The 26,143-nt window shown below is 43.9% G+C and overlaps 1 protein-coding gene across 1 annotated transcript in view; it reads left to right on the top strand.

Annotated features, from left to right (window-relative positions):
- Positions 1-26,143, top strand: part of LOC144756224 (complement C4-like) — a 1,111,910-nt gene that overhangs the window by 694,542 nt on the left and 391,225 nt on the right. The window contains exon 28 of the mRNA XM_078645841.1: positions 1,151-1,319. Coding sequence (XP_078501967.1) covers positions 1,151-1,319 — 169 coding nt within the window. The remainder of the gene's footprint in view (positions 1-1,150; positions 1,320-26,143) is intronic.

Here is a 26,143-nt window from a genome sequence, read left to right on the forward strand (position 1 = left end):
AGTTTTAACCTGATCATTGGAAAGCAACGCACAATGATGGCAGAAGGGGACAGGAGCTTGATGATGGCATTCATTGTGGCCCAAACAAACCTTCACCTGAAGTCTCAGATGTTTTCTCCCGTGTGCGTCAGTCACCAGAGAGCGGGCGGTGTGCTTCTGTGGTGGATGAACAGTGGGTATTAATTTCAGCCTGGCGTGGATGCTTTTCTTTGGAAGGCTTGATGTTTGGTCTTTTCTTTGCAGAAGTGAGATGTCAGTCACATTACTTTGGTTTTTTTTTTTGTCTATGGCTGCAGTTCTTGAATTTGTGTCCTAAGTTCAGTAGGGTGCCTCTGTAGAGCTGTGTCTGATTCAGAGGAGCTTGAGGGTTATCTTGAGTGTCTGCGACAGCAAGTACTTGGCTTGGTTTGTTAGTGTTGTGACAACTGAAGAGCAGCAGCCACAAATCTTGCTGTCGTGTGTATAGTCCTTTCTAGAACAACGAGTATTGGATTGGCCACAATCAGAGTGCTCATAAACACTTTTTGACCCAGAGTACTTGAACGAGTGCCCACAATGGTCAGAGAGTGGAATGACATTTTGTGCCTTTGAGCAGGAGGGTGAGTTGTTGTTAAATTCAGAGATGCCTAGGGTGAAGCCAGATGCACATCATGGTGGGCCCTAGCGGCAGAATCACACCCTTTTACGAGTGTCTTCAGAGTGTATCCTTGGGAATCAAGTATTTGACCTTTGGCAGACTAAATTTGAGGAAGTTTATTGTCACTTAGTATTTTTGAGTGTGATATGTCTGGAGTTTGGTCCTTCTTGATACTCTTTTGTACGGCTGATGGCGGACATTGATGTTGTGCGTGTTGTCAGGGGCCCTGGTGGCTCCCTGTGTAGACTGGACCCCCAGTAGCACTGCCAGGGCAGCTGCTGATCCCACAGCAGCCTGATCTGCTATGATGTGAGCAATGCAGGTGTAACACTGATGCAGCCTTTTCTCTTTAGCTTATTCTCTTGTCTAATTCTCTTCTTCTGAAAATGTATCTTTGATTATGTTTTTCCATCCTACATCCCATATAACTCATCCAGTATCTTCTGTACTATGAATACCAGTATGGGAGCCTCGCCCTACACTGTGCCCTACTCTTCTTTCCATCCTCTGCAGAGGCTGAGCATTGAGAAGGCAGCAGAGTACCTCCAGCAGAAGCTGCCCAGCTTGCAGCGCCCTTACACCGTCGCCATCTCGGCCTACGCCCTGACTTTGGTGTCAGACAGCGATAGCGCCAAGAAGGAGGCCCACCGCTACCTGATGGACTTCGCCACAAAGACCAAGGGTGAGTAGCCCACTGCCACCACAGCGGTAAGTAGATAAGAGGGGACTGACTGAGCGAGTGGCCACATTGCACACACTGCCTGCCTTCTACAAATGACCGAGACCTAAGAATAGAAACGCTCAACCAATGAACACCCAAGGACAATAATAGACATTACAAAATGTTTCTAATATAACATTCCATATTTGTGTCTATTTATAGACACAAAGTGGGCAAGTTCATTTACAGGATCACATTATCAATAGTAGACAGCAAAGGTTCTACTGTAGAAATGTGCGCTGACCGTGCAGTGCTCCTGTGTATTAAAAGTGCAAATTATAAAAATAGATATGAGACAAAAATACACAGCAAAAGTTCTTTCTGTGGTGCTTATTGTTGTGACTGTACAAGATGTCACATCTGCCTGTTTGAATAGGGGTTACTCCACTGGGCTCAATTTAAAACTCTAATTCTTCAGTGATGTACGTGTTCGGCCCTGGTAGATGGTTTGGGGATTCTTCATCGGGACAAAGGTACAGACCACTTTGAGCAGCAGCCGGTGGTAGAAAAAGGAAGAATAGTCTTAACAGTGTCCAGTGGCAGCCTATGGTTTGTCTGAGAAGCAGACAGAAATCACTTACCTATTCAAACCTTGAAGAAATCCAGTTTCATCTGCAAACATCAGACACCAATGACAGGCAAAGTAGAAAACATTCAATTTCATGCATGCAACTTCACAGGGAGCTGGCTTACTTAACATAGTCTTTCTTGCAATGAGCTGAAGGGCGTGGAAATTGAAGGAGTCAATCAACCGCAGGAACATTTAACCAAAAAGATTAAAATGCACAAAGGTGCTTTGGTGATCTACACAGACAGACTTACACAGTTAATAAGAAAACTGGGGAAAGAAAACAGAGAGAGAGATCAATCCTCTCCATTGCGGTGGTAAAGGAGCACCCATCCTGAACTCTCTGAGGGGAGACAATATTTTCTGACAACCTTCTAAAGTTTATTGAAAATATCATGTTGTACGTCATTCATATTTGCCTTACTTGAAACAGTGTCTGTCCCTGTCAGTGATGCATCTGGTAGATATATAGTTTTTGGGCAAAAATGCCAGTTTGTCTTCCAAACTGGAGGTGGGTGTGTTCTGTATCAAAGAATGGGTGCAAACTAAGTCAGAGAGCTATTTCATGACAATGTGAAACAAGCATTGAAAATGCAATAGGTCTCGCCTTTGATTAAGTTAAAGCCATTTGCTTTGCTGATGGTATTGTACAGTAAAGCAAATGGCTTTAATGTAATGCTGGAGGGAGACAGGACAGCTTCAGGGAGCAGTTTCATTTGCTCTTTTGTTTTGTTGAAAATACGCCTTTGTAGCTGCAACCATTCCCTCGGGTCTCCATTGTTACAGCAGCAAAGCTGCGAAGTTTGGCAACATGCGACATTCACACTCCAATTAACAGTTTTGTGAAAAGGAAACATTTGCACTGTAATACGTCGGTTTTAGGGCTAACTGACCAGCGCATGTAGCCACTGGCGGGCAGCTGCAGACACGCGTGGGGGCAGTGGTAAATAGAGGTGGGCGCGCCAAAAAGTTAATAGAGCAATCCGAGCCAGGGTTCTCGCTTGTCACTTACAGCCCGGAAAACGTTTGCCATTAAATCATACAACAAACATTGATAAAGTCTCTTCAAAATTAAAAAAGTCCACTCTTTTAACATGTGGAAGCTTTGACATTAATAGTTTTTAAACTTGAACATCAGAACTATTCCTGCTCCTGCCCCCACCCTGGCAACAGTGCCATGAGTGAACTAAGAAGCAAGACCTGTCATGTGCACCCTGTATGTGGCCCAGATTCTTACAGATAATAGTCAAACACAAAGGGGTTTTTGTACAGCTGGTTTACTGAAGTCACGCATTTGGAGGAGCTTTCATATGCGATAGTGAAGAATAAGGAAGATCAGTAAAATAAAATAGTTGCATAAAATCACACCGTTTGCTTGCGGGGAAGGTACGATTCATCCAGGTTTTCCGATACAGACCAGCCACTGACTGGTAATTGGTCTAATTTTTACCTCAAATGCTAATGCTTCGTTTTTAGGTCTCGCTGAGCCAACGCGCATGCGTTGTCTGCGAGACTTAAGTAAGGGGCTTTCAAAAAATGCTCCCAAAGGCTTTTCCAGGAAGATTGCCTACAGTGCATGTGAGCGGGTGCGTGCACATCGCACACCATTTGGCAGCCTGTGAGCCGCTCTCCGCACTCATGCTGGTTTGCTTGCAGCCGGCATCAGACTTCAAACACTTCAAAGGGATTTGATATCGTCTCCTCGGCCAGCCTGCTCCAGCGACCCCGGCCCCGCCTCTACGACCTGAGCTCACACCCGGAATCTCCTCATTCGTCTTTGCCTTAGGAACAAACAATCCACAGTTTCCTCTTTAGACTGCAAAATCTTTCGTTTTCTTCAAGGCTTTTTCTGCCTTATCCATTAGTTGTGTTATCTTATCCCCCCTAATTGACACATTCGTGATTTAAAAGCTTTCGAAAATGCAACTTGTGTAATACTGGCGTCTGACCCCACCGTGTGGCGTGACTGAAAGCTTCCTCTCAGTGCTGTGTATTTATATATAAGATGATGCACAGGTGTGTGTGTGTTTGTGCAACTGCCGCCTATTTCCACTACTGCCTTGTTTCCTACTGCAGGCAGGATGACGTGGACAGACGGGACAATGGCGGCCGCTTGCTTTTCAACATCTGCATCGTACCCTGTGTAGCCTTCCCCATGTCAATTCTTAGCATTTTTCAGCTCACTTACTCTCCCTCCAAAGCCCACCTCCTCAACGTTTCATACACTTCATCTCATCTCACAAACCCCCCAAAAAATCTTTAAAAAAAACCTTTTACAGCTAAGCTGTTGTGCACCCTCAACCCAATGGCGTAATGTAGGTCCTTGCAGTAACATTAATACAGCCGTTGTGTACCGGAACACACATGGGCAAATTTAAAAACAATGTCGGATTTTGAGGACAACCATTAAAAAAGCTTTTTTTTTTTGTTGCTAATCACAGGCGCTGTTTACATGCAAACCCTGGGCTTGGATTCACTCCACTACAGCACATGCTGCATTCCGCCACACACAGTGCTGCTGTTGACACACCGCACTAAGCACTAAGAGCCCCCCATTAAGGAGCCCTGCCCCTTCCTTTGTTGACCTCGCTTTGCTTTTACTTCCGCTCTTTTCTCACCTTCAAACAGACAGCAGACGCCACAAAAGCGGCCGCTTTGATGTTCTAATTCTCACGTGCAACTGCCACAAATCCAAACTATTGACCGAGTTTCTGCTTTAGCAATGGTCTTTTGCTCCTGTAAAAATCTGCCTATCAGGATTAGTCATTTGTGGCTGCAACGCGCCAAAGTTTCATTTGACTGTGCAGCGCTTCGAAACAGACTCTAGCAAAGACAATAGTTTTGGGCTATGTAAAGTACTATTTATTGATTTTTGTATTTTATTTATTTCATGTGTCACAACAGTAAAAAAGGGAAATAAAAAACAAGCCACCACCCAAATGTGCAATCCGTGTGCATGTAAAGAAAATGTTTTTTTAATAATCATAACTTTAATAGAGAAGTTACTTTGCTTCCTAGTGGGCAGGTATAGAAACTCTTTTTAGTTTTGGCACACCTCGTATTGTGCCTCTGATTGGCCCTCAGTGTGCTGTTTAAACCTCAATGTTATAGTTAAAACCTCCTTGTGCCACATCCCGTTAAATATATTCGCCCCTACCACTGTAATTTACTCCATCCACGTCCCGCTGTTCCATGAGCTCACTCTCGACCATGGTGCTTCGGGTCCAGTTCGAGCTATATAAAACTCCATAAAAATATTAATACTCTCTCCCCATCACCAACACACAATTCGTCCCTGCCTGTAGAGGACCTTCCGTTTCAGGGCTAATTAATCGGTGATTCTCGTAGCACGAATTTCACTCAAGTGCCAAGAGGCCTTTCGAAATGCAGTCCTAATCATTCGGTACTTCTGAACATCATACTCTTACCATACAAGTGCCTACGGTGCATTGAGACTGCACAGCAAATAAATCACTACTTCTCACAAGCATCCTGTTCATACAGGCGCCTAGAGGCCATTCAAAAGTGCTTACAGTACCATGAGCGAGACCTCTCACCAGCACCCTGTTCCACACAACACCACACACACACACAACCACACACACAACCACGCACACACACACACACACAACCACACACACAACCACACACACAACCACACACACAACCACACACACAACCACACACACAACCACACACACAACCACACACACAACCACACACACAACCACACACACAACCACACACACAACCACACACACAACCACACACACAACCACACACACAACCACACACACAACCACACACACACACACAACCACACACACACACACACAACCACACAACCACACACAACCACACACACACAACCACACACACACACACAACCACACACACACACAACCAGACACACACACAAACACAAACACAAACACACACACAACCACACACACACATCACAACCATACTCACAACCACACTCACAAGCACACACTCACAACCACACACACAACCACACACACAGCAAATACATCACTACTTCTCACCAGCATCCTGTTCATACAGGCGCCTAGAGGCCATTCACAAGTGCTTACAGTACCATGAGCGAGACCTCTCACCAGCACCCTGTTCCACACAACACCACACACACACACAACCACACACACAACCACACACACACACAACCACACACAACCACACACAACCACACACAACCACACACAACCACACACACACACACACACACACACACACACAACCACACACACACACAACCACACACACACACAACCACACACACACACAACCACACACACACACACAACGACACACACACACAACCACACACACAACCACACACAACCACACACACACAACCCCACACACACAACCCCACACACACTCACAACCACACTCACAACCACACTCACAACCACACTCACAACCACACACTCACAACCACACACTCACAACCACACACTCACAACCACACACTCACAACCACACACTCACAACCACACACTCACAACCACACACACACTCAACCACACACACACTCAACCACACACAACACACACAAACATACACACACACAACTACACACACACACACAACCACACCGTCAGTGCATACTTTCACCAGACAGACACCATAAGTCGTCAGTGCACGCTTTCACCGGGCACAAACACCACCAGCCATCAGTGATCACTTTCACCGGGCACAAACACCACCAGCCGTCAGTGCACACTTTCACCGGGCACACACCACCAGATGTCAGTGCACGCTTTCACCAGGCACACACACACCACCAGCCGTCAGTGCACGCTTTCACCAGGCACACACACACCACCAGCCATCAGTGCACGCTTTCACCATGCACTCAAACACACCACCAGCCGTCAGTGCAAGCTTTTACCAGGCACACACACAAACACCACCAGCCATAAGTGCACGCTTTCACCAGGTACACACCACCAGCCGTCAGTGCACGCTTTCACCAGGCACACACACCACCAGCCGTCAGTGCACGCTTCCACCAGGCACACACACCACCAGCTGGCAGTGCACACTTCCACCAGGCACACACACCACCAGCCATCAGTGCACAATTTCTACAGGCACACACACCACCAGCCATCAGTGCACACATCAATTGTTAACGCATCCACAATTACCTATTGTAGCAATGGCAGTATGGCGCACTTTACTTTTAAACATATTCATCTAAAGCGCAGCATGCCACCATTGCTACAAAAATAAATACACTTTTTTTGGCCTACAATTTATAGACTTGTGTTGCAATTGGTGTTGCAATATTTAGCAATGCCAATAGCTCAAACTTAATTAATGCGAAACCTATTGCATTACAAATGCTTGTTAATTCTTTGTGAGTGAGTACCCTGAAGGTGTAGGCAGAAGCCGCATGAAAGCTTGACTCGTTATGGGCTTGAGGTTAGAACGTGACCCCGAGCTGGACAAGGGCCGGGTTTCAGACTCAAGCTTTCAGTGGCTCGCCCACCTTTAGTGGTACCTGCAGGAGCCCTTTGGACCTCTTGTTGGGCTGTTACCAAAGCTTTTCCTTCTCCTACGCACTGTAAGGACGGTGCAACAAACAGCTGTACGGCGCACAGTAGTAGCGAACTGCCAAATCTATTACAATTATAAAAACCCTCGCAGATACCCGTAACTAACCCTCAGGCACTCCAAGTCGGGGTTACAGGAGCACTTCACTAAAACGCGTATTACAAATGTTTTTTGTTATAGAGGGAAGACTGTCATTATCCAATTGCTCTTGATTGTGCCCTCATTGGACGAGCAAATCACTTCCTTTTACTTTCGTAGTAGGGAAACTAGGTGCGTTTTCCTGTCATTAGCCTATGTTATATGTTATAATTTTAATAAGCACGCTATTAACTAAAGATGTGTCGTGGCGCCGATAGACCAAAACATGGGTAGACCGTGGCAGGAATAACCCGTGGGATCTGTATCTAGGTAATCACGTGATTACAGTCCATACACCCAGTTCAAGGCCTTTCTGATGTGGAAAATTGCTGACGTTTTGCACAGGGTTGTGGGAAAGAATTCCGCAATCTAGCAGCCGCCACTGAAAAAGCCCTGTCAACTTAAGTCCAAGCCCAATATAATCTAGGGAAATAGGAGGAAGTCATCCAGAAGTGTAGTGAACAACCAGCAATATAGGTGTTGCATTTTTATCAAAAGTAATACGGTCCAGACTGATGAACGTGCATGCACCAGACAAGGCCACACTTCAAATAAAATTAAAAACGGAAACTTCTCCAGTGAAATGAGTCAAGTGCATCGTTTTAAGACTCCCTAGGAGAAGCAACATTTTGCTCTTTCTGTGTGGGCAACAGGACCCAAAGTCGAGTCCAGGGGCAACCTAGTGTCGTAGGCAGTGGCCATGCATTGATTCAACGTGCAAATGACCCCTCAGTTCAGAGCGGGGTAGTGTGTGCGCGCACACACACACACACACACGCACGCACAACCCCCCCATATCCCCAATACTTGCCAAATTAATATCTTATAGTTCCGCAAATAAATCTTCCTCATTGCAAAACAAGGCAACTAAATTATCCTTGTTCATAATATAACAGTAACTCTGCTAGTTTTACGCTTCATAGATGCATACTTATAAGGATTTAAAGTGTGAGCGCAATTCATTAATGCCCAAGTTAATACTCTGGCAGTACATTCACATTAGAGGTTTCCTGGTTTGTCTCAGGCATCACCTTTGATGCCTATTGTAGTAGTTATACTTTATTTGTTGATTAAAACTTATTACAATCAAGAATAAAACACAATAGGTTAAGAACATTAATTTTTGCCGTTAAACCACATGTACAGCTTTATTCAAAAAAGTTAGCAGCAATAATAAAAGTGCATGTGCCAATCAATAATCAATTTTTGCCGACAGAACACATGTTCAGCTTTCTACGGAAAAGTTAGCAGCAATGATAAAAGTGCCTGTGCCAATCAATTATTAAAGTACTGTTAAATACATTTCCTCCTTAGCAGGACGGCCCACAAAATACAGTTAATTGTGAGTTTTTTTTGTATTTTTTATTTTCAAACCATTTTTTTCTTAAATCTCAAATTTGTTTCCCAATCACTGAAACAATTTAAAACCTTTTGGAACTTCAAAATCCGTGTCGTGCACTAAGCTTTTAGAAGCAAATTATCATTTTGGCATTAATGTCGTTGCCAACATGTTGCTTCAATAACAATCATTATCAGACTTGGTTCGTAGCTTTTTTTCTACAATTTAAATGAAATTTACAAATTGGGGCATATTTCCAGTGAGACAGATTATAATGGCGTGTCGACATTGTCTCACCCCTAGTTCATTAAAAATGGGTCTCAACAGGGTCTTCTGCTCTTCTAACAGCTGAGGGCATGTAGTTACAATATGTATTAAGGATTTGCCACATAACCTACAGCTTTTTGTGGACCAGTTTTTTCCCATTTGGGTATTCTGTCCTTTGTGGGATAGCTCCCAAACCCTAACAACATACATTTGTTCCTTAAAAATGGTGTTAAATGGGTCAGGAGATATGATTGAGGTTCTAATTTAATAAATGAGTTGATAACTGACCAGGAGTGACTCTTTTTTGAGAGCTCATCCTTATCTAAAAGACTCGATAAAAGAGGGACTGAACAATTTATTGTCTGTTTATAAACTGCCTTGCTCCTAACTTCTTCAAAGACTGGATACTTAAAATTGAGTAAACTCTCTCTTAGATAAGCTCTCCAACTCCTAGCCTGCTCATACCTCGTTATCTCCTGCCAACATTGGTTTGTAAGGGTACCATGGTCTGAAAGAAACAGAGAATATAACGTTTTTAAAAAGGCAGATTGCCGTACCAGAGATTACTTTTTCAGACCAAATTCTAATCTGACATTAGCGTGACCTATTTACCTAGGGATCCCAAAGACTGATTTGTAGACCTTTATTTGCAGGTCATTAAGGATTTCCGCGTCTTTACCACGGAAAATCATTGAACCGGAGGCCAAAGAGGGGATCAACTTTGCTTTCATAACCTTTAATAGATGTTCGTGATTTGGACAAGACAACTTATCCCTCAACTTTCTAAAGGCAAAGGACAAGGCTGTCGCCTTTGCTTTAAGGTTAATGAAATGCTGTCAAAATGACAGATTATCCTTGAATGTTATTCCTCGGTACTTATAATATTTCACGGTTTCGAAATGTAACCTGTTAATGTTCCATTCTATCTTCTCTGTTTTTGTACCACCTATCGTCATTATTTTGGTCTTTTTGGTATTAATTTGCAAACCATTAAGGGTGATCTAGTGATTAAAAGAATCAACTAATCTTCTTAGGCCTATGGCAGTATGGCTTATCTTAATTTTGTCATCAGCATATTGTAAATATTTGATGTCTTTGCCTAAGAAGGTAGATGAGTGAGTGTTAACTTCATTAAAATGTATTGGTAGGTCGGCCATAAAAAGATTAAAAAGGCATGGAGCCAAAACGCAACTTTGTTTCAGACCACTCTTAGTTTCAAATCAGCAAGTTGTACTTCTGTCGTCTCCGACTTTGATTTGAACCCATGTGTTAGTGTATAACAGGTTAGCAATGTGTTTGGGATACCCCATTATGAAAGTTTGGCTCAAAGTAGGTTACGGGGAACAGAATCAAAAGCGGCCTTAAGGTCGGCAAAACATATACATAGCTTTTGCTTTCTATATTTTGCACTTTCGGCCAATAAAGTCAGTAAGGTCAAGTTCGTACTTGTTGATTCCCCCTTCTGAAGCCTGCTTGAAAAGCTGGAATTAGATCTTTTTTTGTGGCCCATTCTCCCAAGTCGTCAAGCAGGCAGCTCGCAAAGATTTTTGCCTCCACATCTGTTAGGGCAATTAGCCTATAATTTGCACGGTTATCTTGTGGACCACTTTTGTATATCGGCTGAATTATACTTCCTTGCCATGATTCGGGAACCGATCCAAATTTAATAACATCATTGAAGAAAATCGTTAAAACCTCTGACCAATGCTCAAGATTTGCTTTAAAAATTGAATTTGGAATTCCGTTAGGGCCAGGAGCTCCATTCGATCTGATTCTGCTTATTACCTTTTTAACTTGTTCTGTAGGCCATGACTCCTTAACTTGTGGCTCAGCTTGGATAATATGCTGGACATTCCTGTATTTTCTACCTTCTTCTCTGCTTGAAGTGCTTGACTTTTGACAAACAGTGTTAGTATTAAGCTGCAGGTCCGAGGATGAAACATAAAGATTATAAATGAAAGATGCCCTGCGGGATTCGGTGAGATTAGCACTATTCCGTCTTTTGCTACCATTTTCGAGATTATTTATTATGCCCCAGAATAATTTTGGATTTTGAGTTTTTCATGAAAAATGTAACTTGGACCATAATCCCTCATTAAAAGTTTGTTTGGCTTTCCATATTTCGTTTTTATATTGTCTTCTGAGCATTTTTAATTTATGAAGTTCCAGAGTTTTTAGTACTCCATTCGGTTTTCTAAAAGTTGCCCTTATAGCTCTATTAAGTTCTCCTTTTAGGCGAAGCAGCCAATTAGTATACCATCATGATTTATTTGGTATCATGATAGAGCCTTTTGATGTCATAGAAGGAGGAAAGCGATCCAAAAGGGAAACACACAAACAAGGCCTAATATCAACCATAGACTTCCCTTTTTTTTTCAATCAATGCTTTAGAGATTGCAAGTTCTAGGGAGTCCCATATTACCTTTTGTTTCTCGGGTTCCACACTAGCCTTTTAAGGCTAAAGGCTGTTGGCACGATTTTCATGGATCTTGCTTCCGACAGGTGAACAAGTGATAGAGCCAGGGAGATTGATTGAGGATTGTGATCGCTTTCTATCCTAGGTATTACTTTATACTTATAGAGGGAGGATATCAGCCCCATTGAGATGATGGAATAATCAATGATGGAGAATTGGCCTGATTTTTTAAATGTGGGTATTTGACCGTCATCCTGTAATAGCACAAGGTTATATTTATTAAGCTGGGAACGGCACATCTGAGTCAGTGCTCTACTAGGTTTATTAACGCAGTTTTTAGTAAGGAGGTGCATATTAAAATCTCCTGAGATAATTATCATTGCGTCTAAGTGGTCGTGGTACAGCACTTTGACTACTTCCCATAGAGCAGTAAATTGAGAAGTCTTGACAGAGTTTTTTGTACTTAGATAGATGTTTAAGAGTATTATATGTTGTTAAAAACTAATTTGATAAACAAAAGCCACGCCAATTGAAAGTCAATTTCATAATGTTTAACATCCAAACTCAAAGAAAATTAAATGGATAAACCGCCACTTGCGCGACCAAAGACTGCCTTACGGGATGCAAAGTTCAAATAACCAATTAGGAGTTCCTTTTCCATGCACCATGTTTCCTGGAACATTAAGACATCAAAATGCCTAAAAAGATTACTGTATCTGGATCCTCTGTAAGGGTTTTCAGACTGTTGGTATTCCACGAGCAAATAGGGTTTTGTGTCCTTATTTGAGCCTTTAAGCATCATTGGCAGAAACCGGTCCCCGGAAGCTTGTTTCCTTCCCAGTGTAAGAATTGGCTGTTGTAGTCTGGTCTGCCCTGTTCCCATGATGCACTGGGCCAGGGACAGACTAATTTGCATACAGCCAGGTTCTGAAGCTGGGATGGTGCAATGAGCTAAAAAACGGTGTTGGATCTAGCCCTGATCTCTTGACTGGGTGAGAGTACTCTGCTTAATTCAGAGACTCTGTCCATCACCACCCCTTGTTGTAAATAATTTTGTCCACCCTAAGCGTGGAAGGGTATACTCAGATGTGAGTCCCTTGCTCATTGCACCTTCAGGATTCAAGCAAGCCGGGCCGAAGATGCCTGAAATGGCAGAAACCGGTCCCCGGAAGCTTGTTTCCTTCCCAGTGTAAGAATTGGCTGTTGTAGTCTGGTCTGCCCTGTTCCCATGATGCACTGGGCCAGGGACAGACTAATTTGCATACAGCCAGGTTCTGAAGCTGGGATGGTGCAATGAGCTAAAAAACGGTGTTGGATCTAGCCCTGATCTCTTGACTGGGTGAGAGTACTCTGCTTAATTCAGAGACTCTGTCCATCACCACCCCTTGTTGTAAATAATTTTGTCCACCCTAAGCGTGGAAGGGTATACTCAGATGTGAGTCCCTTGCTCATTGCACCATCAGGATTCAAGCAAGCCGGGCCGAAGACGCCTGAAATGGCAGAAACCGGTCCCCGGAAGCTTTTTTCCTTCCCAGTGTAAGAATTGGCTGTTGTAGTCTGGTCTGCCCTGTTCCCATGATGCACTGGGCCAGGGACAGACTAATTTGCATACAGCCAGGTTCTGAAGCTGGGATGGTGCAATGAGCTAAAAAACGGTGTTGGATCTAGCCCTGATCTCTTGACTGGGTGAGAGTACTCTGCTTAATTCAGAGACTCTGTCCATCACCACCCCTTGTTGTAAATAATTTTGTCCACCCTAAGCGTGGAAGGGTATACTCAGATGTGAGTCCCTTGCTCATTGCACCATCAGGATTCAAGCAAGCCGGGCCGAAGACGCCTTAAATGGCAGAAACCGGTCCCCGGAAGCTTGTTTCCTTCCCAGTGTAAGAATTGGCTGTTGTAGTCTGGTCTGCCCTGTTCCCATGATGCACTGGGCCAGGGACAGACTAATTTGCATACAGCCAGGTTCTGAAGCTGGGATGGTGCAATGAGCTAAAAAACGGTGTTGGATCTAGCCCTGATCTCTTGACTGGGTGAGAGTACTCTGCTTAATTCAGAGACTCTGTCCATCACCACCCCTTGTTGTAAATAATTTTGTCCACCCTAAGCGTGGAAGGGTATACTCAGATGTGAGTCCCTTGCTCATTGCACCATCAGGATTCAAGCAAGCCGGGCCGAAGACGCCTGAAATGGCAGAAACCGGTCCCCGGAAGCTTGTTTCCTTCCCAGTGTAAGAATTGGCTGTTGTAGTCTGGTCTGCCCTGTTCCCATGATGCACTGGGCCAGGGACAGACTAATTTGCATACAGCCAGGTTCTGAAGCTGGGATGGTGCAATGAGCTAAAAAACGGTGTTGGATCTAGCCCTGATCTCTTGACTGGGTGAGAGTACTCTGCTTAATTCAGAGACTCTGTCCATCACCACCCCTTGTTGTAAATAATTTTGTCCACCCTAAGCGTGGAAGGGTATACTCAGATGTGAGTCCCTTGCTCATTGCACCATCAGGATTCAAGCAAGCCGGGCCGAAGACGCCTGAAATGGCAGAAACCGGTCCCAGGAAGCTTGTTTCCTTCCCAGTGTAAGAATTGGCTGTTGTAGTCTGGTCTGCCCTGTTCCCATGATGCACTGGGCCAGGGACAGACTAATTTGCATACAGCCAGGTTCTGAAGCTGGGATGGTGCAATGAGCTAAAAAACGGTGTTGGATCTAGCCCTGATCTCTTGACTGGGTGAGAGTACTCTGCTTAATTCAGAGACTCTGTCCATCACCACCCTTTGTTGTAAATAACTACTAGGTTTATTAACGCAGTTTTTAGTAAGGAGGTGCATATTAAAATCTCCTGAGATAATTATCATTGCGTCTAAGTGGTCGTGGTACAGCACTTTGACTACTTCCCATAGAGCAGTAAATTGAGAAGTCTTGACAGAGTTTTTTGTACTTAGATAGATGTTTAAGAGTATTATATGTTGTTAAAAACTAATTTGATAAACAAAAGCCACGCCAATTGAAAGTCAATTTCATAATGTTTAACATCCAAACTCAAAGAAAATTAAATGGATAAACCGCCACTTGCGCGACCAAAGACTGCCTTACGGGATGCAAAGTTCAAATAACCAATTAGGAGTTCCTTTTCCATGCACCATGTTTCCTGGAACATTAAGACATCAAAATGCCTAAAAAGATTACTGTATCTGGATCCTCTGTAAGGGTTTTCAGACTGTTGGTATTCCACGAGCAAATAGGGTTTTGTGTCCTTATTTGAGCCTTTAAGCATCATTCGTGCGTATCAACTCTCCCTTTTGTGAGTGTTTTAGAAAGCCAACTCCAATCATCACTGAGGGATATATCCTTCTTTAGCTCTTCACACACATGGGTGCCCGGGGTGCAACTTGTAATCTTGATCCCAGATGACAGATCTAAATTTGATAGTGGTCCTAAAGCTCCTTTTAATAGCCTAGAATGACCTCTTGATCTCGTACTCGTAGCAGAATCCATTGAGGCAGGGCTAATAATTGTTAACTTCGGAATCAGCAGATTTGGATATTGACTTTCACTGTATATCCATATTTTGATGCCCCATTTCTCAAATTGTAATTTATTTGCTAAGATTTTTTTGACAGTCTCTTCTCTGTGCCAAGTTGTAAAGGTTATCCCTTTGGTGGGATTGTTATGATCTTGTTTAAATTCAACTGAATCTAAGTCTTCCAATCTTAAATCTTTAAACTCTGGGATTGCGTTTAACAGTTTCAAAATATTACCACGATTCAAACTGTCATGGGGGCCTCTTGAAGTATAACATGAGCAGAATGCTAATTTCATAACTGCATCTGAAAATTCATTATTCTTTGATTTTTCTTTTTTTATATTACCAGCGGTCGCAAATGACAGTTGCATGTCTTGAACGACTCCATCACCTTGTACAGTGTCATCCACACTTGGTTGTTCAGAGGATACTGTACGCTGGATGTTAGTTGGAATGTTTTCTGAAAGGGCATCATTGTTAACACTTTTCCATTAGACCACATTTTGCTCTTTACACTGATGATCCGTTCCTCTTTTGGCCTGATCTAGTCCACTCACTTGTAAATTAGATGTTCTCTTCCAGGGGATCCTCATCAATAGTCATAAGCACTGAATAGTCCCGCCCATGTGCGGGACCCCGGAAACAATATAAAAATATATATGTAAAAAACACATATATCTAACTCCACATATATGTATGTACATATATTATTTTTCTCACCAATGCAGCCCAAAAAAAGAGGCTAACACAATGTAAAAACCTTGTACATGTACTGCAATTATAAAGGAAACAAATAACACATTAAATCAAATATACTTTGAATTTTGTGTTTTAATGAGTAAAACCACTCATAACTCCTGAAAATTGCTCATAAAAAGACATTGTTAGTCTCAGGCTGCATTGAAAAGCAATAACATAGAAAATTAAAGCATTTTCAACCAAAAAACTGGCACTGTGCCTTTAAGGCAGCCATGAACCCAGGCTTCCCATCATGCCTCAGGGGTGACAGTTAGGTCAGTTGTTCTTTCCGGCTCCTTCTGTCAGGACCCTGGTTAACAGCTCCCACCTTTTTTTGACTTTCTGTCAGAATTACTTGGTGTTTTCTTAAATTTTTTTTATCTCACTCGACGTTTTTTTACCTTAGAGAGATAGTTATACCTTTTTTGGGCTCAAAAAAGGTTGTTTTTTTGTCTGAAATGCCTAAGGCTCTTTTTGACACCTGCTCTGCCTGTGGGCATAAGAAGGCTTGGTCTGATACACATCCTGTGTGTATTCGCTGTCTACCTGACTCTCATGAGGTAGCATCTTGTGTCCACTGTCAGTCCTTGTCATCCAGAACTCTCAAGGACAGAGAAAGAAGCAGGATGTATGGACTTTCTGAGAGAGGTAGGTCTCCAAAGAGACTTATGAAGCGGTCGACGTCGAAGAAAGTTCCGACCTGCTCTCCGTCAGGATCGGCGTCGAGGTCTCCAACGACGAAGAAGGTGAAGTCTTCAGCGTCGAAAGTGAGGAAAATTGAATTTTGCCTTGCCATGTGTGCCTACGTGTTCCCCATCCTATGATATATGTACATGATCGATATGCATATATCCCCCTATGATCGATTAAAGACGCAATTATAGTTGTGTCCAACATTAGTATGCCAGTTTCCAGTTCTCGTGAAAGCAACGAGTATTAGGCCTATGTTGCCCACGTTTTACATTAATGCACGTTAATTTATTGAATTGTCCCCGTTTCTAGGCCTCAAAGGGCCTGAGCACCAGATTCAAGCTCCAGTCTCCTGAACCCACTCCGAGGAGCGATGCAGCCCCCACCTGCATCCCTGACCCTTCACTTACTTCCTGCCGCGCAGCGCGTTGCCCGGCCTGGTTCTGCCTGCCTGTCTGCCAAGAATATGTTATGCTTCTAGTTATCAGTTCAGCTCTCCGTCTTCACATTCCTAAAGCTAACGAACCGCATAAACAGCTTCAGCTATAGTCTAGTCTTTCTGTCTCCATGTAAGAGAATTAATTAATATCCATAGAAGATTCATAGCACACACAATACATGTAGAATATATGCATGCACCAGCCTTAGTGTCAAGTAGCCTTTGCCCTGATAACTTTTAGATTCTATCAACATGTACTCCAAAACACCAGATACCAGATATGCTATAGGTACATGTCGTCCTGACATCGCAGACTTTCGTCTCCTCTTCTAGTGCAGAAGTCATAGCCCCCAGTTCTCCCCGGTAACACGTCATGGCCCGTTTGCGCGCACCACTAGGTAAAAGGTTCCAGCTGCCCAGGTAGCCCCCTCCATGCATCCACCCACTTTTATGACACTTCTGTGACGTTCTCATCACATGTCCACGTGCACGCCCTGTGCACGCCTTCTTTTCACGCCCATGTGTTCTTATCTTACGCTTGTCACTTGTTACGCCTACTGTATGCAATGTAATTCTAATGTTTTACTATATATACCTTGTACTGTTAATGAGACGTGGCAGCTGCCACTCGTGCCATTCTATTTCAGGCTGTTCCGATCCTGTCCCTTCCCTTGTGCCTGATTAAAGCCTGTTAGACTCAGATACATCGGATCTTGCCTCTTATTTATTGAGCTATCTGTTTTATTAATGTATTCAAAAATAGTACCGGTAATTAATTATTTATTTACCACATAATGGCGCCCGAATAGGGACGAGCCCCTTCCCCACGCGCCGGCGATGTAACGCAGGCCCCCTGACCCTTCTACAGCCGTGACGGAACTCTACCGTGCACGTGCAGATATTTCTGCTTCATCAAGTCTCCCTCAGGCTCACGGAGGAGACGGAGACTGCGGTCCGGCATCCAGACGAGGCGGTGAGGAATGCGGTTCGTCCCGACCAGAGCCCAAGCCGAGAGAGCAAGGTCCGAGGTATCCAGAGGCCCACCTGTAACCGAAGCCCGAGGTCCGAAGCGCATGCGTAGTAACCAGACGTCGTAGCAGTCCAGTCCAGTCCGAGGCCTTCAAGTTTTGCTTCCCGGTGAGTACCGTTGCTGGGGGAGTATCTAGACAGGTTCATTAGTTTGTCCCTGGTCCGATGGGTTTGGGTACGCAGATCCAGTCAGACGTGTCCACCTAGGTGGATACGGTATGACGTGTCTCTTTACGAGACCGGTATGTTCTGTACTGTTTTAGCAGTGCATCCAGTAATTCTAGTAAGTCCGTTCTCGAGAAATTCAAGTATTATGTTTTCAGTGTATCAGGTAGTATTCTGTTCGAACTGTTATTAATGTATTTCTATGTCGTGGTATGAGTGATTTGTTTGCCATTTCATTACTGTGATTATTGTGTATTGTGTTTAGTTTAAGTACGACCCGATTATGCCTCTGTTCTTGAAATTACGTCAGATCAAAACCAGAAAAGGGTTACTCAAAGAATCCGTTCCTGTCCCTCCTAGGGACAGTCCTGGACATTTTATGTATCACAAGCATGGCTTAGATGCCATATTATATCTAGACTTATGGGTGGATTACACCAAGGATCTTGAGGAGAAATATAGATGGCCTGTATCAGGTACATGGGATGCCGAGTGCATCATGCGAGTAGAAGAAGCATTATGGAAAAAGAAAGCCAGACAGTCCCAGAAAGATGCCATCGAGTTATGGCGCAAATAATCTCATAAAAGAACCGAAAAAGAATTCAGAAAAGCAGAGTTAAGTAGGGAATCCGCAGAAAAATCCCAAGAAAGGGAATTAATCGAAGAAGGTGAACGAGTTAGAGCAGAACAGTCAGACAGACAGAGAAATGCCCTTATTAAAGGTATGTATCCTCTTCTTGCCGAGGGCTTGCCGAAAGCAACCCCGGAAGCACCCTGTAATTTACCGCCACCATTGGTCCCGATTAAGCTACGTCATAAACCGACTGCAGCTGAAATTTTTCTTTCGTCCTACTTGGACGATACAGTCCCAGAATATGCAAATCCTATTCCGCCTGCTCACCCACAGCACCCTGTCAATAATGTAATTCCTGCTCCTCCAGCCACTGGTCCCGGGGACCACGTTAATGTGCCAGTGCCCCCGGACCAGCCCACATTAGGTGTGCCCGTTTTGCCAGCCACTCTACCAGCACGTACAGTATTAACTGACGATTCCAGTTCAGGAGGTGCGGGGGGAGGTGCTCCTATCACCCCGCCTCAAGTAAGACGACTGACGCCGCGAGAAGCAGCGTTACAGCGTACGCCAAAAGTGGCTACATACGCAGACCTCAAGCGACTTCTTAATGACTGTATATATGATCCAGTTCCAGGCGAAGATCACATGGTATTATATTCAGTACGTTTAAGACGGGTTGCCAACTTTTTGGCCACCCTGCCTGACATGAAAGAACATCTAGACAGAATATATCATTTTGTCCGTACAGGGGAGAATCCAGGAAGTATTCACGAAGCTATGGCACACAGGAAAGCCGAGATTCAAAATATGATTTTACAGTTCTTGATTAACTGTTTAATAAGAGAGCAAGATCATCCTGATAAAGACCAAGACGAGATGAAAGGCCTGACTAGGTGGAGTGACAATATAGCCGAGGGAAAACACAAGACACTAGGTAGTATAGAAAGTATGTACAAGAAAATACGTAGGGAAATTATAAGTATACACCAAAAGGAGGAAGCAAAAAGAGCAACCGAGAAAGAGAATGACTCTTCCAGTGAAGAGGTAGACAGCGAGAATCCCTCCAGAATAGCGTATGTAGGTAGAACTAGACTTTCCGACCGACATTCACGTCTAGATTACAAGAAAATTTTTCCTCCTCCCGTACCAGAACAGTGTTCTCTTGAACAAGTATTCCAGGCCACCGATAAAATTCTGAAATCACGAATAGGTTATAGTGAGCTTAGTACAATGCATGAACAAGAACTAGCCCGATCAGCAGTCCGTTGGACTAGTGATACTACCACGTTTCCAGATGAAATAGTGGCCCAAACGTTTCTGAAACTGCCCCCAGCCGAGCAGCGTCTGGTGGGTACGTATATGATCCAGCACCTCATTACATTGTATGAGGATCAGCATTCTGATTCAGGTCCTTTACATGATGTGCTTAACGAGTTACTCTTAAACAGATGGAAAGGTCTAGGTACCGATTTAATTAGTGTCATTTTAGAACAGCGCCACAAATACAGAACGTTCCTGAATCCACATTTTGTTCCTGTCCCACCTCCAGTAAGAAAATCATTCTACATAGACAGACAGAATCCGTTACGAGAAGTACATCCAGTTAAGGGAGAGGGGGGTGATCTAGAACGAGTATTTGTTTACACCCCTATCACGAAAATAGAACTTCTGGAAATGAAAAAGTTAATACCCTGTCACGATAAAGATCCAGCAGGGTTCCATCGTGAATTAAAGGACATGCTCCGTATGGGAGAATACACGTATCCTGATATCATTAAAATGTTAAAGGTCCTGTTGCCTGCGGGCATATACAAAAAACTTAAAGAAAAAGAATGGGAGGTGGGAGAGAAAAAGATAGATTGGACCGCATTAGAGACTGAAGATAATACACGAGTTCCAGGTACCGGTCTTGGGGAAAAAGCTAAAGCATTGCCCGAGTTACTGATACAAGTCTTGCCAAGATTACTAGCCACGAAAAAGGAAGACTGGGATGCCATCTCAGCCTGTAAACAGAAACAAGATGAAGACACTAGTGATTTTTATTCTAGATTTGAGAAATGTTTCATTATTAATAGTGGTCTGAAAACAAGTAGTGAATCGTATCCACATCTTTTTGTTACCAAACTAGTCGAGAATTCTTTACCACAAGTTAAAAATCGAGTACTGAAAGTCGAAAGTACCTGGCAAGCTAATACTCTGTCACAAATGCTCCAGATGCTCCAGTATCACCAGAACAGAATTAGGGAGGAGCAGGAACATGAAAGGAGACGTATGAAAGACACGAAAATGAAAGTACTAGTTGCACAGTCTGTTCCACAAGACAGTCAGAAGAGGGGTCCGAATCAAGCTAGTCATCCTGCAACTCCCGTTAAAGGGACATGCAATTACTGTAAACAGCCAGGTCATTATATAAACGAATGTGCAGTTCTGAAACACAACATAGCTACTGGTAAAACGAAAGAGAGACCACGTCCGCCTAGACAAGAACAAGTTTCACAGACTTCCCAGCTACCGCAGAATGCACAGCAGACATTTACAGTACCGCAGCCTATAGCTGCCACACAGCACGTTACACAGCAGATGTACCAGTATGCACAGTCAGAGTATCCAGATTATCAGCCGTATTCATGAAACAGCCTAGAGAGGGAGGTTGGCTTGCCTCTCATCGAGATTCCTGTAGATCAAGAGGGTCCCTATGTGCATAGTCAAGTATTAGGGAAAGACAGAAAGTTTCTGATTGATACAGGGGCAAGTAGGACTACCATCAGTCATGACGAGGTTCCAGGGGCTCCGCTCTCAGGCTCTAGAAATGTTTCCCTTGGATTTTCAGGAAAGCCTATTGTTAATGAAATATCGAAACCAGTTACTCTAGAAGTTGGTCCATTGTCCCGAACTACAGACTTGTTACTTACGAAATCATGTCCAGAAAATGTACTAGGCATTAAAACTCTGAAAGAATTAGGAGCAGTTATATGCTGCTCCCCAGAAGGGGTGCGACTGTTTTTGCGAGATTTTAAAGGTCATTATGTATTACGTGATTTTGATCCAAGATTATTGAATGTACCACAGCATTTATGGGCGCAAGGTCCAACTGATGTAGGTTGTATGCACATCACACCCCATCGTGTTACCCTGAAGCAAGGTGTTGTATTACCACGAATCCGACAGTACAAATTGCCACCTGAGGCTGTAGCAGCCTTATCCAAAATTATTGACGAGCTTATTGCTCAAGGAGTAGTTGTAGAAACTGACTCCAATGTATGTAATTCTCCTATCATTCCGATTCTGAAACGTACTGATCCCAATGCACCTCCAGTTTATCGATTAGTGATTGACCTTCGAGAACTTAATAAATGTATCATACCCCAGTACCCAGTGGTTCCAGATATTTCTTCCCTATTAACTGCCATTGATTCCGAAGCTACGTTCTTCACTGTTATTGATCTCAAGAACGCATTCTTTAGTGTCCCCATTCATCCAGACAGCCAATTCCTTTTCGGATTCTGTTTAAATGGTAGGAGCTATAAATGCACACGAGCTCCTCAAGGTTTCACAGAAAGTCCTAGCATTTACAGTCAAGCACTTAAAAGACAACTAGACAATATTCACATGCCAACTGACACTGCCCTGCTCCAGTATGTCGATGATCTATTGATCACAGCCCGTTCTGAACGTGACTGCGAACGTGCGTCACTTACAGTCTTGTATTTTCTGGCCGAGATGGGGCACAAGGTGTCCCCTTCTAAATTGCAATTCTGTGTCCAGCAAGTGGTCTACCTAGGACACTTACTGTCCAAGAGGGGTAGGCAGTTGACACCTGACCGTATCCAGTTAATAGCACATCTTCCACAGCCCAAGACTCAGAAGGAGGTACGAGCTTTTATCGGCCTCACTTCTTACTGCAGACAATGGATTCCTCAGTACGCATATCTAGCCAAGCCACTGATACAGTTAACGACACAGGAGGCAGCCGTATCGACTGTCCTCCCTTGGACCCAGGAACATACACTTGTTTTCAATGAGTTAAAGAAAGCTTTATGCCAAGCACCTGTTCTAGCAACACCAAACTATAGTAAGCCTTTTACACTTTTTGTCACTGAACGTGATGGTACTGCATTGTCTGTTCTCACACAAGATCAAGCAGGACAATACAAGCCCTGTGCTTATTTCTCTAGCACATTAGATCCGGTGGCCCAGGCTCTGCCTGCGTGCCTCAAGTCAGTTGCAGCCACAGCTCTAGCTATCAGACAAAGTGATTCCATAGTGTTAGGACATTCCCTGACAGTACAAGTTCCACACTCTGTGGAAGTTCTTTTAAACCGAACACAGACTCAGCACTTGACAATTGCACGTTTAACAGGTTATGAACTGACATTGTTTCAGCCACACATAGAAATCAGACGCTGCAACATTTTAAATCCAGCTACACTGTTACCTTCAGTTACTTCAAATCCTGCCACACATGACTGTGTGGAAGTTGTTAACACCATGACGAAGCCAAGACAAGACTTGACAGACATTGCATTACCTGATCCCGACCTGACACTTTATGTGGATGGTTCATGTATGAGAACAAGTACAGGAGAACTAGTAGCTGCGTATGCAGTGACTACTGAAGCTGAAGTTATAGAAACACATCGTATTGACACCCTGTCTGCTCAAGCAGCAGAGCTCGTCGCTCTGACCCAAGCCTGCATACGAGCGAAGAACCTGAAAGTAAATATATACACAGATTCATGTTATGCATTCGGAGTCGTACACGACTTTGGAGTGCTCTGGCAAGAAAGAGGTTTTATGACTTCTCATGGAACCAAGATTCAGCATGGCCCCCTCATTCAAGCTCTGTTAGATGCAATACATTTACCGACAGCTATCGCTATCATGAAGTGCAAAGCACATACGAAAGTCACTGACATCATTTCCCAGGGTAACGACCTGGCAGATCGAACAGCCAAGCTTACAGCTCAGACTCCAGATATTCCAGTTAACACGACACAGACAGACATTCCAGATTAGACTACTTGTATGACAGTTAAGGACCATACACAAGATGTACTAGACATACAGTTACATGCTACCCCAGAGGAAATCAAGAAATGGTCCGAACAAGGAGGGGTCCAGACAGATCAAGGATGGTTGACGAAGGGAAAAGCCACATGGTTTCTCCCCGACTCTATGGTTCAAGTCATTATTAACACCGCACATAGTCCAGCACACTTAGGAGAAAAGGCCATGTTAGACAGTATTCAGAACCTCTGGTTTAACAAGCATTTACGAGCAGCAGCCAAGCAGAAAGTGCGTACCTGCATGATCTGTTGTCAGTTCAATCCAGGTAAAGGTGTCCCGGTGGAACAAGGTGGATTCCATCCTCCTGACCACCCTTTTGAAGTCCTCCAGATGGATTATATTCAGATGGATCGATGTCGAGGTTTCAAGTATGTCCTCGTAGTTGTATGCGCTTTGTCCAGGTGGACAGAAGCCTATCCAGTCCCAGATTACACTGCTGCGATCACTGCCAGGCAGTTGGTTCGTGAGTTTTTCCCACGCTATGGATTACCGAGGGTCGTGTATTCAGATAACGGCCAGCCATTCTCATCCGAGCTTATGAAACAAGTATCCCTTCTGTTAGGGTACCAGTGGAAGTTCCACTGTGTATGACATCCCGAAGCAGCTGGTCTCGTAGAGAGACATAATCAGACTCTGAAAATCCGCATTGCCAAAGTATGTGCAGAAAAAGGCGTAGATTGGATGGTAGCCCTGCCAGTCGCTCTTTTTTATATGAGAATGGTCGCTCACTCCCGTTCAGGTCTGTCTCCTTATGAGGTAGTGTTCGGTCGTCCCCCAAACATGTGGGGTACACCTAGACCACGTAAAATAACTGATGTTGACAGTAATATGCTGACAGATTACCTGGCTTCCTTGATGTCTGCACTACTCTCTTGTCGTTCACAGGTTGCCGCTGCTTTTCCAGACAACACTCAAGTAAAACCGCACGAGGTCATACCAGGCGACCTAGTCCTCGTGAGGAATTTTGATCGTTCAAGTCCCCTGGAGCCCCGGTGGAAACAACCAAGACTTTTATTGATGACAACAAGGACGGCGGTCAAGATCGAAGGCCGCAAGGGGTGGTTGCACTCCAGTCATGTGAAGCGATTTCATGGACTTCGGCCAAAAACTGTTTTCAAGGACTGCCCCGTTCTCAAGGACTGCCCAGATACTGACTCTAAACTTCCCCTGTTAGAGAAAACTCCGCAGCAGGAGTATAAAGAAAAACTGAGGTCTAGTAAGTCAGCCAGTTTAATTGTCTAAGTCCCTCTCGGGTGAAACGGTTAGACAGGTTCCTGACATGTATGAGATAGACCCACACAGTGAGAGAGTTAGTCAAAACTCTAAGAGAATACGATACTGTAAGAATCTTCGAAGTCGATGTATTATTACTTTATTACTTTTGTTATTTCTGAGTCTTATGGTTACCTGCATAAGTTATGCCTTACATTTATGTTTTCCAATTAATTCGCATGTACATTTTTCCTCTAATGCTACAGTAGAGCACACTTTTAGCGACCTGCCTCCTCACGAGTTATCCTATCGTCTTGCCATGCGCAATAATACGTTTATCCGAATGTTACACTATTCACATCAGACCAGCAATGCCACTAATTGTTGGGTGTGTGGTCGACTCCCCCCTTTCCAGACACCGAAGGGAGTTCTGCCACTCTTTCCCTACCCGTTTTCACACAATGGTTCGTGTGGAGCATGGTCCACGTTAACGTCATCCTCAAATGATATGTCCCTTCTGAATAGAACATGGTTCCCAGACAAGGAAGGTCCTTCCCATAGAACAGGGTTAGATCTAGAAAATGAAGTATATGATCTAGGTAATTATTCCTCGAATTTCATGGTTTTGAATGTTCAGTCCGAAACTACTCCAGATTTGCCTGCTATTTCAGTTCTACCAGTGAAGGGTGAATTCTGTGTCAGAAAGAATGGTTCCGCACATGTAGGTCATAGTGATTGTACTACTGTGGTCGAGTATAGTGACAGTGGGAAATCTACTTTCAAAGCCTCACGTCATTCTTATTTTGTATGTGGCCAGACCGCATATGTACGTCTGCCCCTAGATTGGGATGGAACATGTTACATTGCCTTCCTACTGCCACCAGTTTTTCTAGCCCCATCCGATTATCACAGAAATACACATCTAGTACACGTTAGACATAGAAGGTGGAGAAGCGTGGCTCAGTGGTTAGAGGCGGCAGACCCGGAAGCTGAGATCAGCCGTGGACCAGGGTTCGATTCCCCGCCTCGGCGGGTCTC

Source organism: Lissotriton helveticus, chromosome 5_1 (genome assembly GCF_964261635.1).
Source record: "Lissotriton helveticus chromosome 5_1, aLisHel1.1, whole genome shotgun sequence".
NCBI classification, from domain to species: Eukaryota; Metazoa; Chordata; class Amphibia; order Caudata; family Salamandridae; genus Lissotriton; species Lissotriton helveticus.